The sequence below is a fragment of the Salvelinus namaycush genome, chromosome 32 (assembly GCF_016432855.1).
Source record: "Salvelinus namaycush isolate Seneca chromosome 32, SaNama_1.0, whole genome shotgun sequence".
In the NCBI taxonomy this organism is placed as follows: Eukaryota; Metazoa; Chordata; class Actinopteri; order Salmoniformes; family Salmonidae; genus Salvelinus; species Salvelinus namaycush.
In genome coordinates this window covers 23,779,522-23,801,930 of record NC_052338.1, presented here as the reverse complement: position 1 = coordinate 23,801,930, position 22,409 = coordinate 23,779,522, and the positions used below count along the sequence as shown (strand labels likewise).

The 22,409-nt window shown below is 40.4% G+C and overlaps 1 protein-coding gene across 2 annotated transcripts in view; it reads right to left on the bottom strand.

Moving 5' to 3' along the window:
• Positions 1-2,241: 2,241 nt before the first annotated feature.
• LOC120027188 (heat shock factor protein 1-like) overlaps positions 2,242-22,409 on the bottom strand; it is a 28,065-nt gene continuing 7,897 nt past the window's right edge. Inside the window, exons 5-13 of one of the 2 annotated variants that reach the window (XM_038972073.1) lie at positions 16,058-16,133; positions 13,476-13,537; positions 13,259-13,367; positions 12,218-12,354; positions 11,485-11,709; positions 7,675-7,780; positions 6,797-6,850; positions 6,353-6,413; positions 2,242-3,488 (exon numbers count right to left, since the gene is read on the bottom strand). In XM_038972073.1, coding sequence (XP_038828001.1) covers positions 3,283-3,488; positions 6,353-6,413; positions 6,797-6,850; positions 7,675-7,780; positions 11,485-11,709; positions 12,218-12,354; positions 13,259-13,367; positions 13,476-13,537; positions 16,058-16,133 — 1,036 coding nt within the window. In that variant the 3' untranslated portion in view covers positions 2,242-3,282. The remainder of the gene's footprint in view (positions 3,489-6,352; positions 6,414-6,796; positions 6,851-7,674; positions 7,781-11,484; positions 11,710-12,217; positions 12,355-13,258; positions 13,368-13,475; positions 13,538-16,057; positions 16,134-22,409) is intronic. The other variant, XM_038972074.1, reaches the window with a different exon arrangement.

The following is a 22,409-nucleotide window of genomic DNA, read 5'->3' as shown; positions in this document are numbered from 1 at the left end:
CAACCTCTGGGGGAAGTATGCGTAAATTCACAAAGTTCCTCACACTTGAACCAAGATTCAATGATTCATTTGTTTTCCTAGACAAGGATCTTGACTATAAAATAAGACCGCTGGAGGGAAACAGGCTTCCAGATGAGAAATGAATAGCATATGATTGATAAGACATTGGAGGATATACAGTACACTCGGAAAGTATTCAGACCCCTTTACTTTTTTTTAACGTTACAGGGCTCCCGAGTGACGCAGCGGTCTAAGGCACTGCATCTCAGTGCTAGAGGCGTCACTACAGACACCCTGGTTCGATTCCAGGCTGAATCACAACCGGCCATGATTGGGAGTCCCATAGGGCGGCACACAATTGGCCCAGCATCATTTGGTTTTGGAAGGTGTAGGCCGTCATTGTAAAAAAACTTGAAAAGCCTTAATCTAAAATGGATGAAATAAAAACATTTCCTCATCAATCTACAAACAATACCCCATAATGACAAAGTGAAAACAGGTTTTTGGATGTTTATTTTTTATTTATGAAAAACAAAACAGAAATACTTTAATTTACAAAAGTATTCAGACCCTTTGTTATGAGACTCAAAATTTAGCGCTCAGTGCATCCTGTTTCCATTGATGATCCTTGAGATGTTTCTACAACTTGATTGGAGTCCACCTGTGTTAAATTCATTTGATTGGACATGATATGGAAAGGCACACATCTGTCTATATAAGGTCCGACAGTTGACAGTGCATGTCAGAGCAAAAACCAAGCCATGAGGTTGAAGGAATTGTCCGTAGACCTCCGAGACAGGATTGTGTCGAGGGACGGTACCAAAAAATGTCTGCAGCATTGAAGGTCCCCAAGAACACAGTTTCCTCCATCATTCTTAAATGGAAGCGGTTTGGAATCACCAAGACTCTTCCTACAGCTGGATGCCCGGCCAAACTGAGCAATTGGGGGTAAAGGGCCTTGGTAAGGGAGGTGACCAAGAACCCGCTGGTCACTCTGACAGAGCTCCAGAGTTCCTCTGTGGCAATGGAAAAACCTTCCAGAAGGACAACCATCTCTGCAGCACTCCACCAATCAGGTCTTTATGGTACAGTGGCCAGACGGAAACCACACCTCAGTAAAAGGCACATGACTTTGGTTTGGCAAAAGGCACCTAAAGACTCTCAGACCATGAGTAACAAGATTCTCTGGTCAGATGAAACCAAGATTGAACTCTTTGGCCTGAATGCCAAGCGTCACATCTGGAGGAAACCTGGCACCATCCCTACGGTGAAGCATGGTGGTGGCAGCATCATGCTGTGGGGATGTTTTCAGCAGCAGGGACTGGGAGACCAGTCAGGATTGAGGGAAGGATGAACGGGTCAAAGTACAGAAAGATCCTAGATGAAAACCTGTTCCAGAGCGCTCAGGACCTCAGACTGGGGTGAAGGTTCACCTTCCAACAGGACAACGACCCTAAGCACATAGCCAAGACAATGCAGGAGTTGCTTCGGGACAAGTCTCAATGTCCTTGAGTGGCCAAGCCAGAGCCCGGACTTGAACCCAATCAAAGATCTCTGGAAACCTGAAAATAGCTGTGCAGCGACGCTCCCCATCCAACCTGACAGAGCTTGGGAGGATCTCTAGAGAAGAATGGAAGAAACTCCCCAAATACAGGTGTGCCAAGCTTGTAGCGTCATACCCAAGAAGACTTGAGGCTGTAATCAGTGCCAAAGGTGCTTCAACAAAGTACTGAGTGAAGGGTCTGAATACTTATGTAAATGTGATATTTCAGTTTTGTATTTTTAATACATTTACAAACATTTCTAAAATACTGTTTTTGCTTTGTCATTATGAGGTATTGTCTGTAGATTTATGAGGAAAAAAACAAATGTTATCCATTTTAAAACACGGCTGCAACATAACAAAATGTGGAAAAAGTCAAGGGGTCTGAATCCTTGCCGAATGCACTGTACAAGGAATCCTGCTTTAAATTCAAATAATTTCTATCCCAAAAAGCAATCCACATAATGGGATGTGCTGGCTGGTATAGAATGATTAACCCAGCATATTATGTCAATCTCTTGTCATATACAGAAAGCATCTTAAAAGCAGTCTATTGTACACTTGTACAAAGGGCCAGTCTTAAGTTAGTGGATTCGGTTTCAAGAAATCTAAACCAAATCAGTTCGATTTGATTTCAAGACATGAATGCTTACTGTGAACAAAGGCAGGTGGGTTATCTACTAGAAAACTCTATGCCATTCAGATGTCTGACGTGTAATATTTTATTGACAGTTGGTCATCTAGACTTTAAGAAAAAATGCTTAAAGAAAAAAATATGAATTGCCATTTAATACTCAATGTTTCATTATATTATTAAAAAAATCAATATGATTTTGTCATCCAGACTATATGCATGTGAACATTGACACTTCTGAGGGCTAGAGTAAGTAGTATTTGGTGTTTTGGAGAACTCTGTCTAAAATAAATTAATGTATGGTTCTTTAAACAACAAGTAATAAAATGGAACAATCTTAGATACGACAGTATAACTATAAGGTGCTGAAATACCAACAGCATTCCATTATGAATTATGCAAGGGAAAATGTCAAAGAAAACACTTCCTGCAACTAATGTGAATAAAACAACATATTGGTGCAGCAAAAAGATTCAAAACCTTTAAAAAAATGATGATTAAGGTACTATCCTTATATCAATAGGTGAAAGCGCAAGAACCTAAACATTAAAAAGAAAAGAAACAAAAACAGTTTTTTTTCTAGAAACAGTCAAGCCACATCCCTTGGATAGTGAGTCTGAAAGAACAGAGTTGACAAGAGAGAAATGATTCAGGTGGAGTCTAGTGGACCACGCACGCACACACCTTTGAAATGTATTAGATCTTTAACCTTTAGTATAACAAAAAAAATATTCTGCATACTTCCACTTTTAATAATTAAAGGAGCTTGGTGAACAATGCTTAAAACTTGACCTAGTAATGATTATGATTGAGCTTTATTTATGTCCGCCAGTAAGATCACAGATAATTCAACCCAGGAAGTTCTTTCCATGGGCTGAATAAACCATGCCAGTCGAACATTTGGTTTGATTCATCTAAGCAAAATTCTTTCAATAAGTAGTGTAAGCCTTAAAATGAATGAAAATCAATAGCTCAGAGAATAATGAACACCATAATAATAAATGTTTTAACAGGTTGATTTTTCATCATCTGCACATTAACATAATGACAAAAAACAAAAAAAACAAAAAAACACTGCAATACATCACTTTATAAAAAAAACGCTTTAGGATAGTTTGGGCTTGTCTGGTGCTGCTGTGTGGTAGTCGGTAGTGAGGAGCGAGATGGTAGGGTCCTCTTCAGGGTCCTGGTCCTGGGTGAAATACGAGTCCCCCTCCAGCAGAGTGGGGAGGTCCGCTCCGCCATTCTCATTGGTCAGTGGGTCAGTCAGTAGCATTGGCTGGGAGGTGTACTGGACCAGCTGCTTCCCTGCTTTAATCAACATAGAAAAACATGAAACTATGATCTATGAAGACAGCGAGATCTTTTTATTTTATTTAACCTTTATTTAACTTTAACTAGATATCTATGGAGTCTCCATAGCCCCTTTACACTTCTTTAGCGTACACTGCATGAAGTATTACATTGAAAGTGTTAATGTTTTTTCATAATGACATTTTAAAGGTTGATTCAACAGTGTTAATTTCCGCAGTATGTAGTATATATTATGTAGTATGATGAGTAGTATGCGTGGAGTATGATGGTTTTTAGGCGATCCGACTAAATTCACATAGAAATTTGTTATACATCTGTCATTCTCATTGAAAGCAAGTCGGAAAAGCATTAGACCATTTGCATGCTTCCCGTTTTTAAGTTTAGTTTTCACATACTAAGCTTTAAAAAATACTATATTTCACAGTGGTTAATTGGTCCAAAGTTGTGTCAAACTTAAATTAGGCAAATGAATTAGAATTTGGTCACACTTTATTTGGATAACATGCTATTAACAAACTATCTGTTGATAAACAACTGCTTGCTAAGGTTACGGTTAGGTTTAGAATAAGAGTTAGGGTAACAGTTAAGGTTAGGAGAGTTGAAATGTTATGGATAGTCTGTAGAGCATCTATGGATGGACTATCCAAATAAAGTATTACCTACAATTTTAAACAACCAGGAAATGTTGGAGTGTTTTCTACATATTGTAAGAAGTGACAGAGGCTTCATTATCATATTTCGCAGCATGCTTTGTTGCAGGTAGATTATTTTGAATTGTTTGTTTCAATATCTTTGTTTTGTACATTGGTCGTTATTGATCTTATGGTATACAAAGATAAATAACATACAGATTGGGTTAATGGTTGGATTTATTGCAAGCGTTACTGAGAAAGTTGTTCCCGTTTACACAATCTATGCAGTCCTTTTAAATTACACCTTCCAGCCTAGCAAAAACTTTGACAGCCGGTTGTGGTTCAAATAGCACAGTGGGAAATATGCAAACGAGGCTTTAGTCTCTACAGTGTTGAAAAGGTAGTAAAGTACTAAAGGGATTATGCAGTCAGATGATTGAAATTCAAAACACAGAAAAGTGTAAAATGGCATGGGAGCCAATTAAAAACACAGAAAAGTATAAAATGACATGGGAGCCAATTAAAAACACAGAAAAGTGTAAAATGGCATGGGAGCCAATTAAAAACACAGAAAAGTGTAAAATGGCATGGGAGCCAATTAAAAACACAGAAAAGTATAAAATGGCATGGGAGCCAATTAAAAACACAGAAAAGTATAAAATGACATGGGAGCCAATTAAAAACACAGAAAAGTGTAAAATGGCATGGGAGCCAATTAAAAACACAGAAAAGTGTAAAATGGCATGGTAGCCAATTAAAAACACAGAAAAGTGTAAAATGGCATGGGAGACAATTAAAAACACAGAAAAGTGTAAAATGGCATGGGAGACAATTAAAAACACAGAAAAGTGTAAAATGGCATGGGAGCCAATTAGAAACACAGAAAAGTGTAAAATGGCATGGGAGCCAATTAAAAACACAGAAAAGTATAAAATGACATGGGAGCCAATTAAAAACACAGAAAAGTGTCAAATGGCATGGGAGCCAATTAAAAACACAGAAAAGTATAAAATGGCATGGGAGCCAATTAAAAACACAGAAAAGTATAAAATGACATGGGAGCCAATTAAAAACACAGAAAAGTGTCAAATGGCATGGGAGCCAATTAAAAACACAGAAAAGTATAAAATGGCATGGGAGCCAATTAAAAAACACAGAAAAGTATAAAATGACATGGGAGCCAATTAAAAACACAGAAAAGTATAAAATGACATGGGAGCCAATTAAAAACACAGAAAAGTGTAAAATGGCATGGGAACCAATTAAAATGGCATGGGAGCCAATTAAAAACACAGAAAAGTGTAAAATGGCATGGGAGCCAATTAAAAACACAGAAAAGTGTCAAATGGCATGGGAGCCAATTAAAAACACAGAAAAGTGTAAAATGGCATGGGAGACAATTAAAAACACAGAAAAGTGTAAAATGGCATGGTAGCCAATTAAAAACACAGAAAAGTGTAAAATGGCATGGGAGCCAATTAAAAACACAGAAAAGTGTAAAATGGCATGGGAGCCAATTAAAAACACAGAAAAGTGTAAAATGGCATGGGAGCCAATTAAAAACACAGAAAAGTGTAAAATGGCATGGGAGCCAATTAAAAACACAGAAAAGTATAAAATGACATGGGAGCCAATTAAAAACACAGAAAAGTGTCAAATGGCATGGGAGCCAATTAAAAACACAGAAAGGTATAAAATGGCATGGGAGCCAATTAAAAAACACAGAAAAGTATAAAATGACATGGGAGCCAATTAAAAACACAGAAAAGTATAAAATGACATGGGAGCCAATTAAAAACACAGAAAAGTGTAAAATGGCATGGGAACCAATTAAAATGGCATGGGAGCCAGTTAAAAACACAGAAAAGTATAAAATGGCATGGGAGCCAATTAAAAACACAGAAAAGTATAAAATGGCATGGGAGCCAATTAAAAACACAGAAAAGTGTCAAATGGCATGGGAGCCAATTAAAAACACAGAAAAGTATAAAATGGCATGGGAGCCAATTAAAAACACAGAAAAGTGTGAAACCACAGTAGTTTTGACTAAATAAACCCCAAAACGGTGTTGAATTTTACTCCATGGGAGTTGAATTAACTCTTGCAATTTTACTGTGTAGTAGTAGTAGTAGTAGTAGTAGTATCAGTACACGGTCACATAAAAGCAAAATTAATATTTACAAAATAATGCATAGTCAGCATGATATACAGTATATTAGGAGTTTTTACCTGTGTAGTTGTCACTTCTCTCAGCCCCTTTGGGTGGATCTGATGAAAGCAAGTCCTGGATCTATAAAAACGGAGGGGGCCACAGTGTGAGACACTGACTTATTTTATGAACAATACAAAAGGAAGTAAATAGCTAAAGACACAATCCCCTTGCTTTCATAGAACTGCACATTGCTCTCTGCACACAGAATTTACACAATCCAGATTGGATGTACACAATGAACATCAAGCTATCACGCAGCTGCCCTTTGCACCAAGCACATCCCGCATCTGCCCTTTGACAGACCCTTATATATATATTTCCCCTATTGTACATCACCCTGTAAATTATTTTATCTATACATGCACAACTCATAATGTAGTCTGTAGTTTTTAGCTTGGTGTTCATTGTGTACATAGAATGTGGATTGTGTACATTATGTGTCAAGAATCTGTCTAACTTACACAGTCAAGGCTCTCCAGGTCGAATTCAGAACCAGGCAGGGAAGAACTGAAGAACTGAAAGACAAGTAGTTGAAGAAAATGTTATTATCCCCTGGAGTTTTTCAGCAGAATCATATCAATAATAACATTCACAAGGAATAAGACAATATACAAAACATTAAGAACACCTCCCTAATATTGAGTTACACCCCCCCTTTGCCCTCAGAACATTCTCCATTCGTCGGGACATGGACTCTACAAAGTGTCGAAAGCGTTCCGCAGGGATGCTGGCCCATGTTGACGCCAATGCTTCCCACATTTGTGTCAAGTTGGCTGGATGTCCTTTGGGTGGTGCGCCATTCTTCATACACCTACTATTATACCCCGTTCAAAGGCACTTAAATCTTTTGTCTTGCCCATTCACCCTCTGAATGGCACACATGTACAATCCATGTCTCAAGGCTTAAAAATCCTTCTTTAACCTGTCTCTAACTGCATCTAATTGCTGTAAATGAGAATGTGTTCTCAGTCAACTTACCGGGTAAAATATATATATATATATTTTTAAATAAAATCTACACTGATTGAAGTGGATTTAACAAGTGACATCAAAAAGGGATCATAGCTTTCACCTGGTCAGTCTGTGTCATAGAAACATCCTGATGTTTTGTAAAACCAGTGTGCACAAACATAACATGAACCATAAACTCTATCTGTGTAGTCACGGTCACCTCACACCAAGTTGACCAACAAAGCCACAGTCCCTTTAAAACACACCCTGTCACCTAGAAATGCAGTGACAAACCTCACTGCACATTCTTATTTGACCAGTCAGTGTCCCACACAGTAAATGCATCAGCACACGGTTGTTGGGACAGAAAAACATAGCCTGAACTTACTTCAAAGAGGGGTGAGGACTCGAAATTGATGGACTGCGCGTTTAGGATAGTCTGGAGGTTTTCCAGGCCATTGTCGATGCTGTCCAAATGGTCACTCAGCTCACTCCTACACCAAAAAACAAAACATGGTTCATATTTATACGTTTCTGAGGATCTCTCTGACTAAACACGCATTAAAGCAAATGAGCTGTTTAAAACAAATGGTAGTAAAATCACCCAACAACTCATTTGATATGAGCAACAGAAGCCATTGGAACAGCGCTGAGTGGGCCACACAATCACCCAGTTGTGAGCCTGATCCCCAGAACGTGGAATAGTCTGCCTTTCCTCGACAGTTCACTGGGCCTGCCACATTAAAACCCACTCACAGAATGATTGACCTTTGACCTAAATGGAGGGTAGCATTTGGGGTTGTGCAGATAGATTAACATTTGAACAAAACATGCTGAATCAGATGTTTTTTCAAGCCTGTGTGTTCAAAACATTATCAATTATCAATAATGATGTTCTCAGTTGGTGCCAAATAGTGAGAACTATCAAATATTGAGACGCACTATCTGTTTGTAGACCAAGAGTACAGGTTGTCACATCCAGGGATAAGGTAAATGATTAGAAATGATACGCAATAATGACTGATCTAATATATTTGCTCAATATAGACATCACTTCGTTCATTTCTCTAATTACACACAGGCTTGACAGTTTGTTTTCTGGGCTTGTTGCTGCTGGCAATGTCAGGTACAGGCAGCAGCGTCAATCAAGAGTTCTGGGGGGAGGACAACATAACAGGGTTTGTGGGCCAACTGAAATGCTAACCCTGGGTGAGGTCTGAGGTGTAGAGTCGAGGAGGGGCTGGGGAAGAGGCGAGAGACCTCTGACATCTGTGTAGAACTGAAAAGATAGAAGCACAACAGCTGGAGAGAGAGGAGATCATAGCACTACTACACACTGCACCCCATAGGTTGACTACAGCCCAGGAATGGGGATCACATTGGCTACTCGGCTTCTCATTGGCTGAAAATAAGAATAAGGGCAGAAAGGAAGAGGCAAAGCAAGAGGTTTCCACTCTCGCCAAAATCTGTCCAAAATAAGCCCAATGTGTTTCCATGGGCTTATTTTGGACCTAAGTTTGTCGACGACTCCCATTGTTAGGGCGGAGACATGAGCATCTCATCATTATATACTGATCTCTGATAAGGAGCATTGGGACCACAGGAAAAGGGACGGTGAATGGCTGCTGGTTTAAAATGGAATCCTGCTGAAAAAAATATTAAGCCACAACATACAGTGCCTTCAGAAAGTATTTACACCCCTTGACTTTTTTGAAATGTTGTTGTTACAGACTGAATTGAAAATGGATTAAATGTAGATTTCATGTCACTGATCTACACACAATACCCCATAATGTCAAAGTGGAATTTTGTTTGCAGAATATTTTCAAAATGTATACAAAATGAAAAGCTGAAATTCAAACCTAAATAAGTTCAGGAGTAAAACTGTGCTTAAGAAATCACACAATAAGTTGCATGGACTCATTATGTGCCCAATAATAGAGGTTAAAATCATTTTTGAATGACTACCTCATCTCTGTACCCCACACACAATTATCTGTAAGGTCCCTCATTTGAGCCGTGCATTTCAAACACAGATTCAACCACAAAGACCAGATGTTTTTTTATCAAATCCTCGCAAAAACTGATAGATGTGTAAAAACACTGAATATCCCTTTAAGCATGGTGAAGTTATTAATTAGGCTTTGGATAGTGTATCAACACACCCAGTCACTACAAAGATACAGGTGTCCTTCCTAATTCACTTGATGGCGAGGAAGGAAACTGCTCAGGGATTCCCATGAGGCCAGTGGTGATTTTAAAACAGTTACAAAGTTTGTTGGTTGTGATGAGAAAACTGAGGATAGATCAACAACATTGTAGTTACTAACCTAAATGAAAAGAAGAAAGCCTCTACAGAACACAAATATTCCAAAACATGCATCCTGTTTGCAATAAGGCACTTAAGTAATAATGCAAAAAATGTGGTAAAAAAATTAACTTTATGTACTGAATACAAAGTGTTATGTTTGGGAAACACCCAACAATACATCACTGATTACCACTCTTCATATTTTCAAGAATTGTGGTGCCTGCATCATGGTATGGGTATGCTTGTCATTGGCAAGGATTAGGGAGTTTTTTTTGGGGATAAAAAGAAACGGAATACAACTACGCACAGGCAAATCCTAGATGAAAACCTGGTTCAGTCTGCTTTCCAACAGACACTGGGAGACAAATTCACTTTCAGCAGGACAATAACCTAAAACACAAGACCAAATATACACTGGAGTTTCTTAACAAAACAACATTGAATGTTCCAGAGTGGCCTAGTTACAGTTTTGACAAAAATTGGCTTGAAAATCTATTATTTTATATATTTCTTCACCTTTATTTAACTAGTCAAGTCAGTTAAGAGCAAATTCTTATTTTCAATGATGGCCTAGGAACAGTGGCAAGACTTAGAAATATATTTCTTGCAATGATCAACAATCAACTTGACAGTGCTTGAAGAATTAAAGCAAATTATAACAGGAAAAATATTGTATAATCCAGGTATGGAAAGCTCTTAGACACTTGCCTAAACATACTTACAGCTTTAAATCGCTGCCAAAGGTGATTCTAACATGTTTTTTCATGGGGGGGGGGGGTATATCTATGTAATCAAGCTATATTAGTTTTATTTTTCATTAATCTTGAATAAATGTTTGAATTTTTCTTCCACTTTGACAAGAGTATTTTGAGTAGATCGTTGACCAAAATTGACAATTAAACCTATTTTAATCCCCCTCTGTAACACAACAAAATGTGGAAAAAGTAAAGGGGTATGAATACTTTCTGAAGGCACTGTATGTAATGTACAGTCTAGGTTCCATTAGAGTACGATTTCTAGAAAATAAATAACAATTTTAACTCATCTCAACAGTGACACAGAAGTCAATGACTGAGACAACATCAAGAAAGGAAAAAAGAAAAAGGTCAAAAAAATGTGAAAACTGCATTTCTCGGTCTGATGTATTGTATGCCCATAAATCTATACATCTGAAGTACAGTAGATTAAGATTTACAGTATGCATTAGTTTGATTAAATGGCAAGTAACTTATTATGTACAGTTAATAGCAACAGCCAGGATCCTAAAACTAAAAAGCCAAGATGAAATGCAACAAATCAACAGAACTATGTCTAAAATGACAACGAATCCATGTTTGGTTTAAAATAATTTGCCTAGTCTTTGAAGTGTATACTAAGCAAAACCAGAGAAAGGCCAGTGGGTTGTGTATGTAGAGCTTGTTGAATGATTGTGCATATTAAACTAGCATAAAGCGCTAACAGCTGCCTAAACAGCTGTGGAGGAGCTGCTTTGAATCCCTAGCACATCCTCTTGATGCAATGTGACGTGATACACATAGAGATTGTTGAGCATGGGGAGAGGCTGGCTGCAGACATCCACTGGCATGCGACGACTGATTATCAAGGCATTGAAATGCTAGCGTGATGCAAGTGGATCTTAAGCTATGGAAAAACCGCAATGACGAATAGTGAAAAGCAGCGGGTGGCCTTCCTATCGCCGCGGTGTGTTTTAGCCAATTAGATTGACATGGAATCCTTTAAGGGGAAGTGAACAAATGAACACGAGTGTAGAAGGGGAGAATTAGGCTCATTGTGGTCATATCTGTTGACCTGTGCTAGGTGGAAGGGGCTGAGGGACAGACTGGCAGTGGGACCTGATCATGGTGACATCATCTGGGAATCACTCACTTGTCTAGACAGGCGAGGCTGAGACACTTTTGCTCCGTAGGGGTCGTTGGGTCAGGGGACGCGTTAGGCTCGTTGCTCTCCTGCAGGATGGAGTTGATGAAGGTGATGGGGGACAGGGGCGTGTCTACCTGGACTCCTGCCCCACCGATCACGGCCTCGGCCGAACACACCTCCTCCAACACGGGACTGGACGGCTCCTCCTTTATGTGGACCAATGGGCTCGTGCTGAAGACAGGAAGAGAAATGGGGTAATTTAGTTTATTCTTGGATAGTTGGTATGGGGTCAGGAGTTGTTCCTGAATCCTGACTTGACCAGGAAAAACTTTAGGCCTTAGTTCAGGGTTCTCCAACTGGCAGCCCACGGGTGATTGTATTTGCCCATCAAATCAGCTCCAAGTGATTTTAATTTTAGAAATTGGTTCCAAAGTATTCCCACGCATAATAGAGATGTATGAAAATCGTATATACAAATGTAAGCAAGGTTTTAAATGATTATGTTTTAGTCAAATTATATATCCGTTTGGGCTTCTTGCGGTCAATTTGCAGTCTACAAATGATTTCTAATGTTTCTGCTCCCTGACCATCCCCTCAAGAAAATAATCTAGTTGATGATCCCTGCCTTAGTTGTCAGAGGATTTCTTGGTCAGGTCATGTGATCAGGAAAGAAAAGTAGTTATTAATTTTTTTTTTTTTTTTTAACAGTTGGTTGATGAAATGAGGCAAGCTCACTAACCTTTTTTCTATCCACTCATTAGTGACCTCGACAGGGCTGGCCTGTGCCAGGTCGGTGACGTCAGAGATTATGGGGCCGTTGTTAAGAGACGTCTCTGCCGTGAAGAGACCGGTACTGGTGAATGGTGCGCCCGAGGCCTGGGAAGATGACACACATTCACATACATACTACAACTGTGCTGACATCCTAACAAGATCAGTTGACTAAAAAATAAAAAAAAACTTTTTTGTACCCCTTGTTCTCCCCAATTTTGTGATATCCAAATTGGTCATTAGTCTTGTCCTATCGCTGCAACTCCCCTACGGACTCGGGAGAGACGAAGGTCGAGAGCCAATCGTCCTCCGAAACACGATCCTGCCAAGCCGCACTGCTTCTTGACACACTGCAGTATCTGGAAGTCAGCAGCACCAATGTGTCAGAGGAAACACCGTACAGCTGGCGACCGAAGTCAGTGTGCATACGCCCGGCCCAACACAAGGAGTCGCTAGATCGCGATGGGACAAGGACATCCCGGCTGGCCAAAACTTCCCCTAACCCGGACAACGATGGGCCAATTGTGAGCTGCCTCATGGGTCTCAGCCGGTTGTGTCACAGCCTGGGATCGAACCCGGGTCTGTAGTGACACCATAGACCACTGCGACACTCGGGAGGCCCTCTAACAAGATGCGTAACACAAGCTCAATAACATTACACCTTTCTTAGTGGCGCTCCAGCGACCACACCTCTGAATGCACTAGCTTACCTCGGTCTGGTTAAAAGACCAATAAACTTAAATAGTGACTGACAAGTCCTCATGTCTGAGATATGAATTAGCCATCTGTGATTGATGAAGTCTTTTCTGGAGATTGTCACAATTTTGTGTACTTACCTTACTAGCCTACATCAAAACATGCCTTACAAATCAAGTTGTCCATATCATAACTCAATTGTAAAGTACAGCTGTAAGCAATAGCATCAACTGTGAATTCACTCAGCCTGAGTTCCACTTCTACCACAGGGAGGTGCCAAGCTCGGCTAGGTTCCCGGTGATACTGAACTCACGGAGATAGCAGGCGAGCCCTGCAGCGAGGCCTGAAGATGTTCCAGAGAGTACTGCCTGCTGAACTTGGGCAAGGAGTGGGCGGAGCTGCTGTCATTCAGCATCAGGGGACTTCAGTAGTTCCATAGAGAGGACACACAAGACAAGAGTCAAACACTCACAAACCTTTACTGGTTCACTATTTGACTGAATGTGCGGTAGCTATGTTAAATGACTTGCATCTTTCTCTTCATCCCCAGGACTCTGTTGGACTGCACCAGGGTCACTAGGAACTGGATGAGCTGGGGGAGACAGACACAGTTAGCAGTAGAGCTGGGTGATATTGGCAAATTTCACAATAAATTGACTGAATTATCACGATAACAATAAATAAAACTATACATTTCTAACATTACATTTGCACCGGTTAGCCTACTTTTGTATATTACCGTACCCTTATAACGTCTACTAATGCTTTAACTATCAATTGAACCGTTAGCAATAGCCTATATTATCAGACTTATTTAATTTAAAAATTCAAATTTCTCTCGTATACAGTTCTCTAGCTACTTATCATGATTATCGATATCAGTTAAATGTCCTCGATAAATGGTTGGTACGGTCTGTGTCAATGTTTGGTTTATCGTCCCAGCTCTAGTTCGCAGGAGATGATTGGTTGATTTATTAGACAATTTAAAATCTACATATACACCCAGACACCAATGCAATGACAGTACAGGGTTTATTCTGGATCAAAAAGGGGCTTAGGTGGTGGGTGCGGCGATGGGCAGTTTGCCCGGCTGAATTTTTTTGGCTCCCCCATCCTGGCAGTGTAGAGAATTTTTGGGCATTTTTAAGCCAACTTTCTGCAATTCTACACATTTCTCCATGGGGCTGAGAGACATTTTTGGAGTTTTAAAGCTTATTTCCTGCAACTCTATGCATTTTGCCATGGCTAATGCTGTGTTTTTTTTGTTGCTCAAACACAATATCAAATTCATTGTTTAACATATTCCAAATTCTCCTTGACTGTCTAGATTATATTATCAAAAAATACAGTACCAGTCAGTTTGGACACACCTACTCATTCAAGGGTTTTCCTTTATTTAGACTATTTTCCACATTGTAGAATAATAGTGAAGACAACAAACCTATGAAATAACACATATGGAATCATGTAGTAAGCAAAAAAGTGTTAAATCAAAATATATTTTTTATAATTTGAGATTCTTCAAAGTAGCCACCCTTTGCCTTGATGACATTTTTGCACACTCTTGGCATTCTCTCAACCAGCTTCATGAGGTAGTCACCTGGGATGCATTTCAATTAACAGGTGTGCCTTGTTAAAAGTTAATTTGTGGAATTTCTTTCCTTCTTAATGCGTTTCAGCCAATCAGTTGTGATGTGACAATGTAGGGTTGGTATACAGAAGATAGCCCTATTTGGTAAAAGACCAAGAAATTGGTTATATTTTAACGTCTGCGTAGCCAGGAGCTAAAATAAAACTTGGATCTATTTGTGACGCTTGACGAGCTGCATGTCCCGCCTCTCCCATCTCCTCATTGGTTTATAGGAGCATATACCCACGTGGGTGAATGAAAGCCTCGAAATTGAGCTCAGGTGCATCTTGTTTCCATTGATCATCCTTGAGATGTTTCTACAACTTGGAGTCCACCTGTGGTGAATTCTATTGATTGGACATGATTTAGAAAGCTGCACACCTGCCTATATAAGGTCCCACAGTTGACAGTGCATGTCAGAGCAAAAACCAAGCCATGAGGTCAAAGAAATTGTAGGTAGAGCTCAGAGACAGGATTGTGTCAAGGCACAGATCTGGGGAAGGTTACCAACAAATATCTGCAGCATTGAAGGTCCCCATCATTGTTAAATGGAAGAAGTTTGGAACCACCAAGACTCTTCCTAGAGTCTGAGCAATCGGGGGAGAAGGGCCTTGATCAGGGAGGTGACCAAGAACCCGATGGTCACTCTGACAGAGTTCCTCTGTGGATACGGGAGAACCTTCTATAAGGACAACCATCTCTGCAGCACTCCACCAATCAGGCCTTTATGGTACAGTGGCCAGACGGAAACCACTCCTCAGTAAAAGGCAGACAGCCCACTTGGAGTTTGCCAAAAGGCACCTAAAGATTGAGACCATGAAACCACTCTTTGGTCTGAATGCCCAGCGTCACATCTGGAGGAAACCTGGCACCATCCCTACGGTGAAGCGCGGTGGTGGCAGCATCATGCTATGTTTTTCAGCTGCAGGACTGGGAGACTAGTCAGGATCTAGGTAAAGATGAACGGAGCAAAGTACAAAGAGATCCTCGATGAAAACCTACTCCAGAGCGCTCAGGACCTCAGACTGAGGCGAAGGTTCACCTTCCAACAGGACAACGACCTGCACACAGCCAAGACAACACAGGAGTGGCTTCGGCACAAGTCTATGAATGTCCTTGAGTAGCCCAGCCAGAGTCCGGACTTGAACATCTCTGGAGAGACCTGAAAATAGCTGTGCAGCGACACTCCCCATCCAACCTGATGGGGAGTGAGGATCTTGTGAGGATCTGCAGAGAAGGGGAGAAATTCCACAAATACAGGTGTGCCAAGCTTGTAGCATCATACCCAAGACGACTCGCATACATTTTACGTATGGGTGGAATCGAACCCACTACCCTAGCATTACAAGCACCATGCTTTACCAATTAAGCTACAAAGGACCACATGTTATCACATGAATTACTATGTTACCATAGCATAGAAGAGCCAACCCCATATTCTGTGTGGTCAGAGCAGTGGCAGGTACCGTGACTGTCTTTTACCTTGTTGACGACTTTCTGTTGCTGGGCGTGTTTCTGTCGGAGGCTGGCCACCTCCCTCCACAGAGCTTCATTCTCACTGGAAAGACAAAGGGGATACTCGTTTACAGATCAGTTAATCATTATTTTAAATTGAATGCCACAAATGGCAAACGTATTTCAGTCATTTAGCAGACACTCTTATCCAGAGCGACTTACAGTAGTGAGTGCATACACTTTCATACTTTTTTCGTTCTAGTCCCCCATGGGAATCGAACCCACAAGCGCCATGCTCTACCAACTGAGCCACAAAGAACCGCATATACAACTGATGCCCAATTAGGCCAACTAATCATTTGCCTTCCATTCCCAAACCCATGACATCCTCTTTGGGTAATGTCATGGACGCTTGCTACAATGACATCAGTCCTTGACATTGTGATGTTTCTTCATACATCATTTGAATAGCCTAATAACCAGCTGCAACGTATGTTTTGAAATAAATCAAAGAATGACTAACCAATCTCAGAACAGCACGTCATCCCTAACTGACTTAAACTCCACAGTACATGTAGCCAAGATGGGGGAAGGGCAAAGGGCAGGAGGGCAAGGGCTTAGACCCTAATCTTTAAGAGCCCCCCATACTGTGGCATGCCTAACGAGGCACAGCAGATTTTTTACTGTACTGGTAAAGATTTGAGGAATAGTTGAGGCAGTTTATTTTGTTAAGTTAATGGCTATTGAAAGATCTTAGCGCGCTGTGTTTATTCAGCTTTTTTAGTGCAGTCTATAAAGACCCTGCCCCTCCACCTGGCTCTTAAAGCCTGGCTCCCCAGACTATGGTTAAGCTGCTTTGTGGGTGTGCTCATGGGCCTGATTCATCCATTGTCCATACACATGGCTCACATTAAATTACATGCCCTGGACTCAGACAAAACCTAGCCTGGACCCAGATATGTTTGTGCTGTCCTGTAATCTCTTATGGTCTCTGTCTCACTGGAGTTGGCAAGACAGAGCAAACAGTTATGGAACCAGGCTAGACAACACCTTGATGAATGTCAGATTGATTCTTCTGGCTCCATGACAAGATGAAGATTTCAGAATCATCTTCAGTTTCCAAGTACATTGAAATGTACCAGGAATGACCTGATGCTACCACAATAATCAGAATATTAATGTATATATTTCAGAGTTTGATTAGCATTTTAGTCTTATGTCTTGACTAAGGTGGCTCTAAAAAAGTGCAAATTAAACTACAGATATAGTATCTTCATTTGATCACTCAGCCGCAGGAAATTCAAATGAGCCTTGTGATTTACATAACTTCACTGAAAACCCGCAGTTCTCCCTCGATCAAATGTTAAAGCACTGGACAGAATACATGTCCTACAACTGTAGATCCTACTACATTCAAAAATTTATCTACATTGCTGCCATACATCAACAACTGTCGTTTTATATAGATTAAAGGGTATAAACGTAACCACATTCAACATGTGGATTTGCATTAGAATAAGCATCAAAAGTACTGGTTTAAATAACATTCAGTTAACTTACAAGCAAATACTTAGATTTTATTGTTAAAATTCAGCTTGCAAGGTTGCTAGCCAACTTGCCTGCTAATGTTAGCCCTACTAGCCTGCTAACGTTATGTTAGTACTGCTTGAGTCCGCCAGTTGCTATCAAACCCTAGGTTATAGCTACATTAAAGAAAACCAAAGTTTAGGAAATACATAACGCCAGCTAATCAGTTTTCAAATAATGTTACTGGCATAAGCAGTTCTCTAAGCCAATCCGCTCGCTTCAATCAACAAGTTTTTTGCATTAATTTGCATGGTTTCTTCTTAGTGAATGTACACTACCGTTCAAAAGTTTGGGGTCACTTAGAAATGTCCTTGTTTTTGAAAGAAAAGCAATTTTTTTGTCCATTAAATAACATAAAATTGATCAGAAATACAGCGTAGACACTGTTTATGTTGTAAATGACTATTGTAGCTGGAAATGGCAGATTTTTTATGGAATATCTACATCGGCGTACAGAGGCCCATTATCACCAACCATCACTCCTGTGTTCCAATGGCACGTTGTGTTAGCTAATCCAAGTTTATAATTTTAAGGCCAGCATCCTGGAGTCGCCTCTTAACTGTTGAGGTTGAGACTGGTGTTTTGCGCGTACTATTTAATGAAGTTGCCAGTTGCGGACTTGTGAGGCGTCTGTTTCTCAAACTAGACACTAATGTACTTGTCCTCTTGCTCAGTTGTGCACCAGGGCCTCCCACTCTTTATATTCTGGTTAGAGGCAGTTTGCGCTGTTCTGTGAAGGGAGTAGTACACAGTGTTGTACGAGATCTTCAGTTTCTTGGCAATTTCTCGCCTTCATTTCTCAGAACAAGAATAGACTGACAAGTTTCAGAAGAAAGTACTTTGTTTCTGGCCATTTTGAGCCTGTAATCGAACCCACAAATGCTGATGCTGCAGATACTCAACTAGTCTAAAGGCGGCGGTTTTAATGCTTCTTTAATCAGGACAACCGTTTTCAGCTGTGCTAACATAATTGCAAAAGGGTTTTCTAATGATCAATTAGCCTTTATAAAATGATAAACTTGGATTAGCTAACACAACGTGCCATTGGAACACAGGAATGATGGTTTCTGATAATGTGCCTCTGTACGCCTATGTAGACATTCCATAAAAAAATCTGCCGTTTCCAGCTACAATAGTCATTTACAACATTAACAATGTCTACACTGTATTTCTGATCAATTTGATGTTATTTTGATGGACCAAAAAATAGCTTTCCTTTCAAAAACATGGACATTTTGAAGTGACCCCAAAGTTTTGAACGGTAGTGCTGGTGAGCTACTATGTACACTAATACTTGGTTTGGAATGCAATTACATGCTAACATGGCTAGTAGCTAATGTTAGCCAGCTGGAACTAGCTAGGTAGCACCAATTCGCCATATGATGTTGAGAAATAGTACATTGTGGGTAGTTCCGAAAATATCCGGTAATAAGTTAATAAATATGTAAAAACACTAAAACATAACTATGTTTGTAGTTATAGGTAACCAGATCGTGACGACAACTAAGTTACTAAGTCTTTGACCACACTGTTACTTTGGTGAGTGAAAGCATGCTTCCTACCCTTTAATAAACACAAGATAGATATATTGGTCTCCACTACGACACACAAGTGTATCCCGTAGGCATCACCTAAACCATAGCCTAATGAAACCTATCAAAATAATTTCCTTTTAGAAATGTATTATTTTTGTATTCATTCATAATCAAATCCTTCTGCTGCAGGAATATTTTACTCCTGCGACTAAACTGGTCAAATTAAGATCTCACACCTGTATTCTAGACCTGAAAAATCTAAATCAATCAACATGTAGGCCTGGCGTTCGAGGACAAAATGAAACATTAATTTGCTGATTATCATAGCTTCGGCCTTACAACCTGGCATTGTTATGTAGTAACGCATGTTAACCTTAAGAACTTCCAGTACACAGATGTGGTGTTAAAACAGAGACTGAACGAGGGTTGAAGGAGGTGTGTACTGGGGGTGTCATCTGAGTGCTACAGGGCCTTCAAACCTCCGACATGGAAAAGAGAGGTGCTCTATCTGTGTTTATAGACCATCAGTGGTCCTTGCTGCCTTGTAAATTCACGCTGCCCTGTATAAGGTTGCGCCAGAAAAGCCCACTGTCTGTGCTGACCTCCCTGTGGGGCAGATGAACAGGGTTTATAGAGGCAGGTGTGGATGCCTCCAAGTGGATAGGGTCACCACTGACCCCCCCCGAAACACCACTCTGACCAATAGTTAGAGGGATTATTTAACATGTGAAAGTCATTCGATAATCAGAAACATAGCTATAACTTTTCAGACTGTCAGATTTGTCTGAGTGTCAGAGGGGAGGTGCGCAGGTGTGAAAATAACGAGGAATATGGTAAGAGAGAAGAATCCTTTTTTATAAGTAAGAGAGATTCTTGTCTCGTTTTATTGAGAGCCACCCACCTCAGGTGATGGACATTCATCGTTTGAGTGATACATCTTAATCTGAAGGTATGGATCGAACAGGCAAGTTGGATAAAATAGATTGGATAAATAATCCCGTCTTCTTGCACTCTCCTATTCTAAGAGGACATGGAGAGAGACTGTCATGCCTTGCCGATGGACAGGATGAATAAGGTCATAATGAAAACTGCCCTGCGTATTGCATCATGGTACCATGAAGAAAAAGTCTGGTTTGTGAACATATGTTTGGGACAGGAGAGAATGCCCTCTGCGGCAATGAAGAGTCCAAGGGTCCAGCTGGAGAATCCAAATATGTCTGTGTGTGTGTGGAGGAAGGATTGTATTAATTATGTGGGGCCTGACATGCACCCTGACGGCCTAAAGGCAGCTGGTGTGCAGCCTAGCCACATCATCCCAGCTGCATGACAGGAGCCACTCGGTTTTAGAATGGTGACTAAGCATCCTGAAACATGAAACACCATTATATTGTCCCAGAGTGAGGCGCACTGACACAACCCAATGGGTTATCCTATAACTGTTACAAAATGGGAACTTAACTTTGCACCACATTTTATCAAGACATCTATAATGAGTAGACACGCTAACGAACCAGACACGTACAATGACACAACTCAATGAGTTATCCCCACATCATTACTGCTACAAACATGGAACTCAGTCTGAACCACAATTGATCTAGTCTGGTCCCAGATTGGTTTGTGCATTTGCCTACTCCATTGTCAAGTCAAACACGGCAATTCCATTTTGAGTTAGCAATGGCTTGAGCAGAAACAGACTTGCACCGAGGCTACAACTTATCAAGTCATCCAAAAAAGGTACACATAGAAGTAACCCTGAACCTATCCTAAACCACAGCCAGATAAAAACTAGAAACAGAAGGTCCAACTCTCCACAGCTGCAGTTCTACCACCATTAAAAACTATACTTTTTATCACTAGATGTGCGCCCTTAATTGGAGTTTTACAAAATAGCGTGAAAGTGTTAATTTAGGACAGCTCTGTGGATTCAAACAGCACACTGACTCCTGCATGTATATTTCAGCCTCTGACAGGCCTCTAGGAATTCTGTCTCTAGCCTAATCACTAGCTTAAAATAAACTGGTTGACACCGCCTTAATGCAGCATGCTAGGCTACGGCAGCCCTATGGGGACACAATATACATGCTCGCTAATTTAGCAAAACAGCAGCAAAGCGTGAGCGAAAGAGAATCTTATTGTGTGGAACAGAGGCAAAGCTGGGGTAGGAATGTTTTTGGCTCGTTCAAGGGGCAGTCAATTCTGAAAATGTTCTACAATTTTGCATCTACAGTGCCTTCGAAAAGTATTCAGACCCCTTGACTTTTTCCACATTGTTATGTTACAGCCTTATTCTAAAAATGATTAAATAAAAATCCTCATGAATCTACACACAATACCCCGTAATGACAAAGTGAAAAAGAGGTTCAGAATTTTTTTCAAATGTATAAAATAAAAAAATAAAAAACGTATTTACTTAAGTATTCAGAAACTTTGTTAACAGTTAACTTACAGTGCATTCAGAAAGTATTCCGAATACCTTTTCCACATTTAGTTGCGTTACAGGCTTGTTCATAAATGTATTAAATAAGTAAAAACGTCCTCAATCTACACACAATAGCCCGTAATGACAAAGTGAAAACAGGTTTTTTGAAATGTTTGCAAATGTATTAAAAAACAGAAATACCTTGACATAAGTATTCAGACCCTTTGCTGTGAGACTCGAAAATAAGCTCAGGTGCATCCTGTTTCCATTGATCATCCTTGAAATGTTTCTACAACTTGATAGGACTCCACCTGTGGTAAATTCAATTGATTGGGCATGAATTGGAAAGCCACACACCTGTCTATATAAGGTCCCACAGTTGATAGTGCATTTCCGAGCAAAAACCAAGCCATGAGGTTGAAGGAATTGTCAGTAGACTTCAGAGACTAGATTGTGTCGAGGCACAGATCTGGGGAAGGGTACTAAAAAATGTCTGCAGCATTGAAGGTCCCCCAGAACACAGTGGCCTCCATCATTGTTGAATGGAAGAAGTTTGGAACCACCAAGACTCTTCCTAGAGCTTGCCGCCCAGCCAAACTGGGCAATCGGGGGAGAAGGGCCTTGGTCAGGGAGGTGGCCAAGAGCCCGAAGTTCCCTCTGACAGAGCGCTAGAGTTCCTCTGTGGCGATAGGAGAACTTTCCAAAAGGACAACCATCTCTGCAGTACTCCACCAATCAGGCCTTTATGGTACAGTGGCCAGACGGAAACCACTCCTCAGTAAAAGGCACATGAGAGCCCGTTTGGAGCTTGCCGAAAGGCACCTAAAGACTGAGA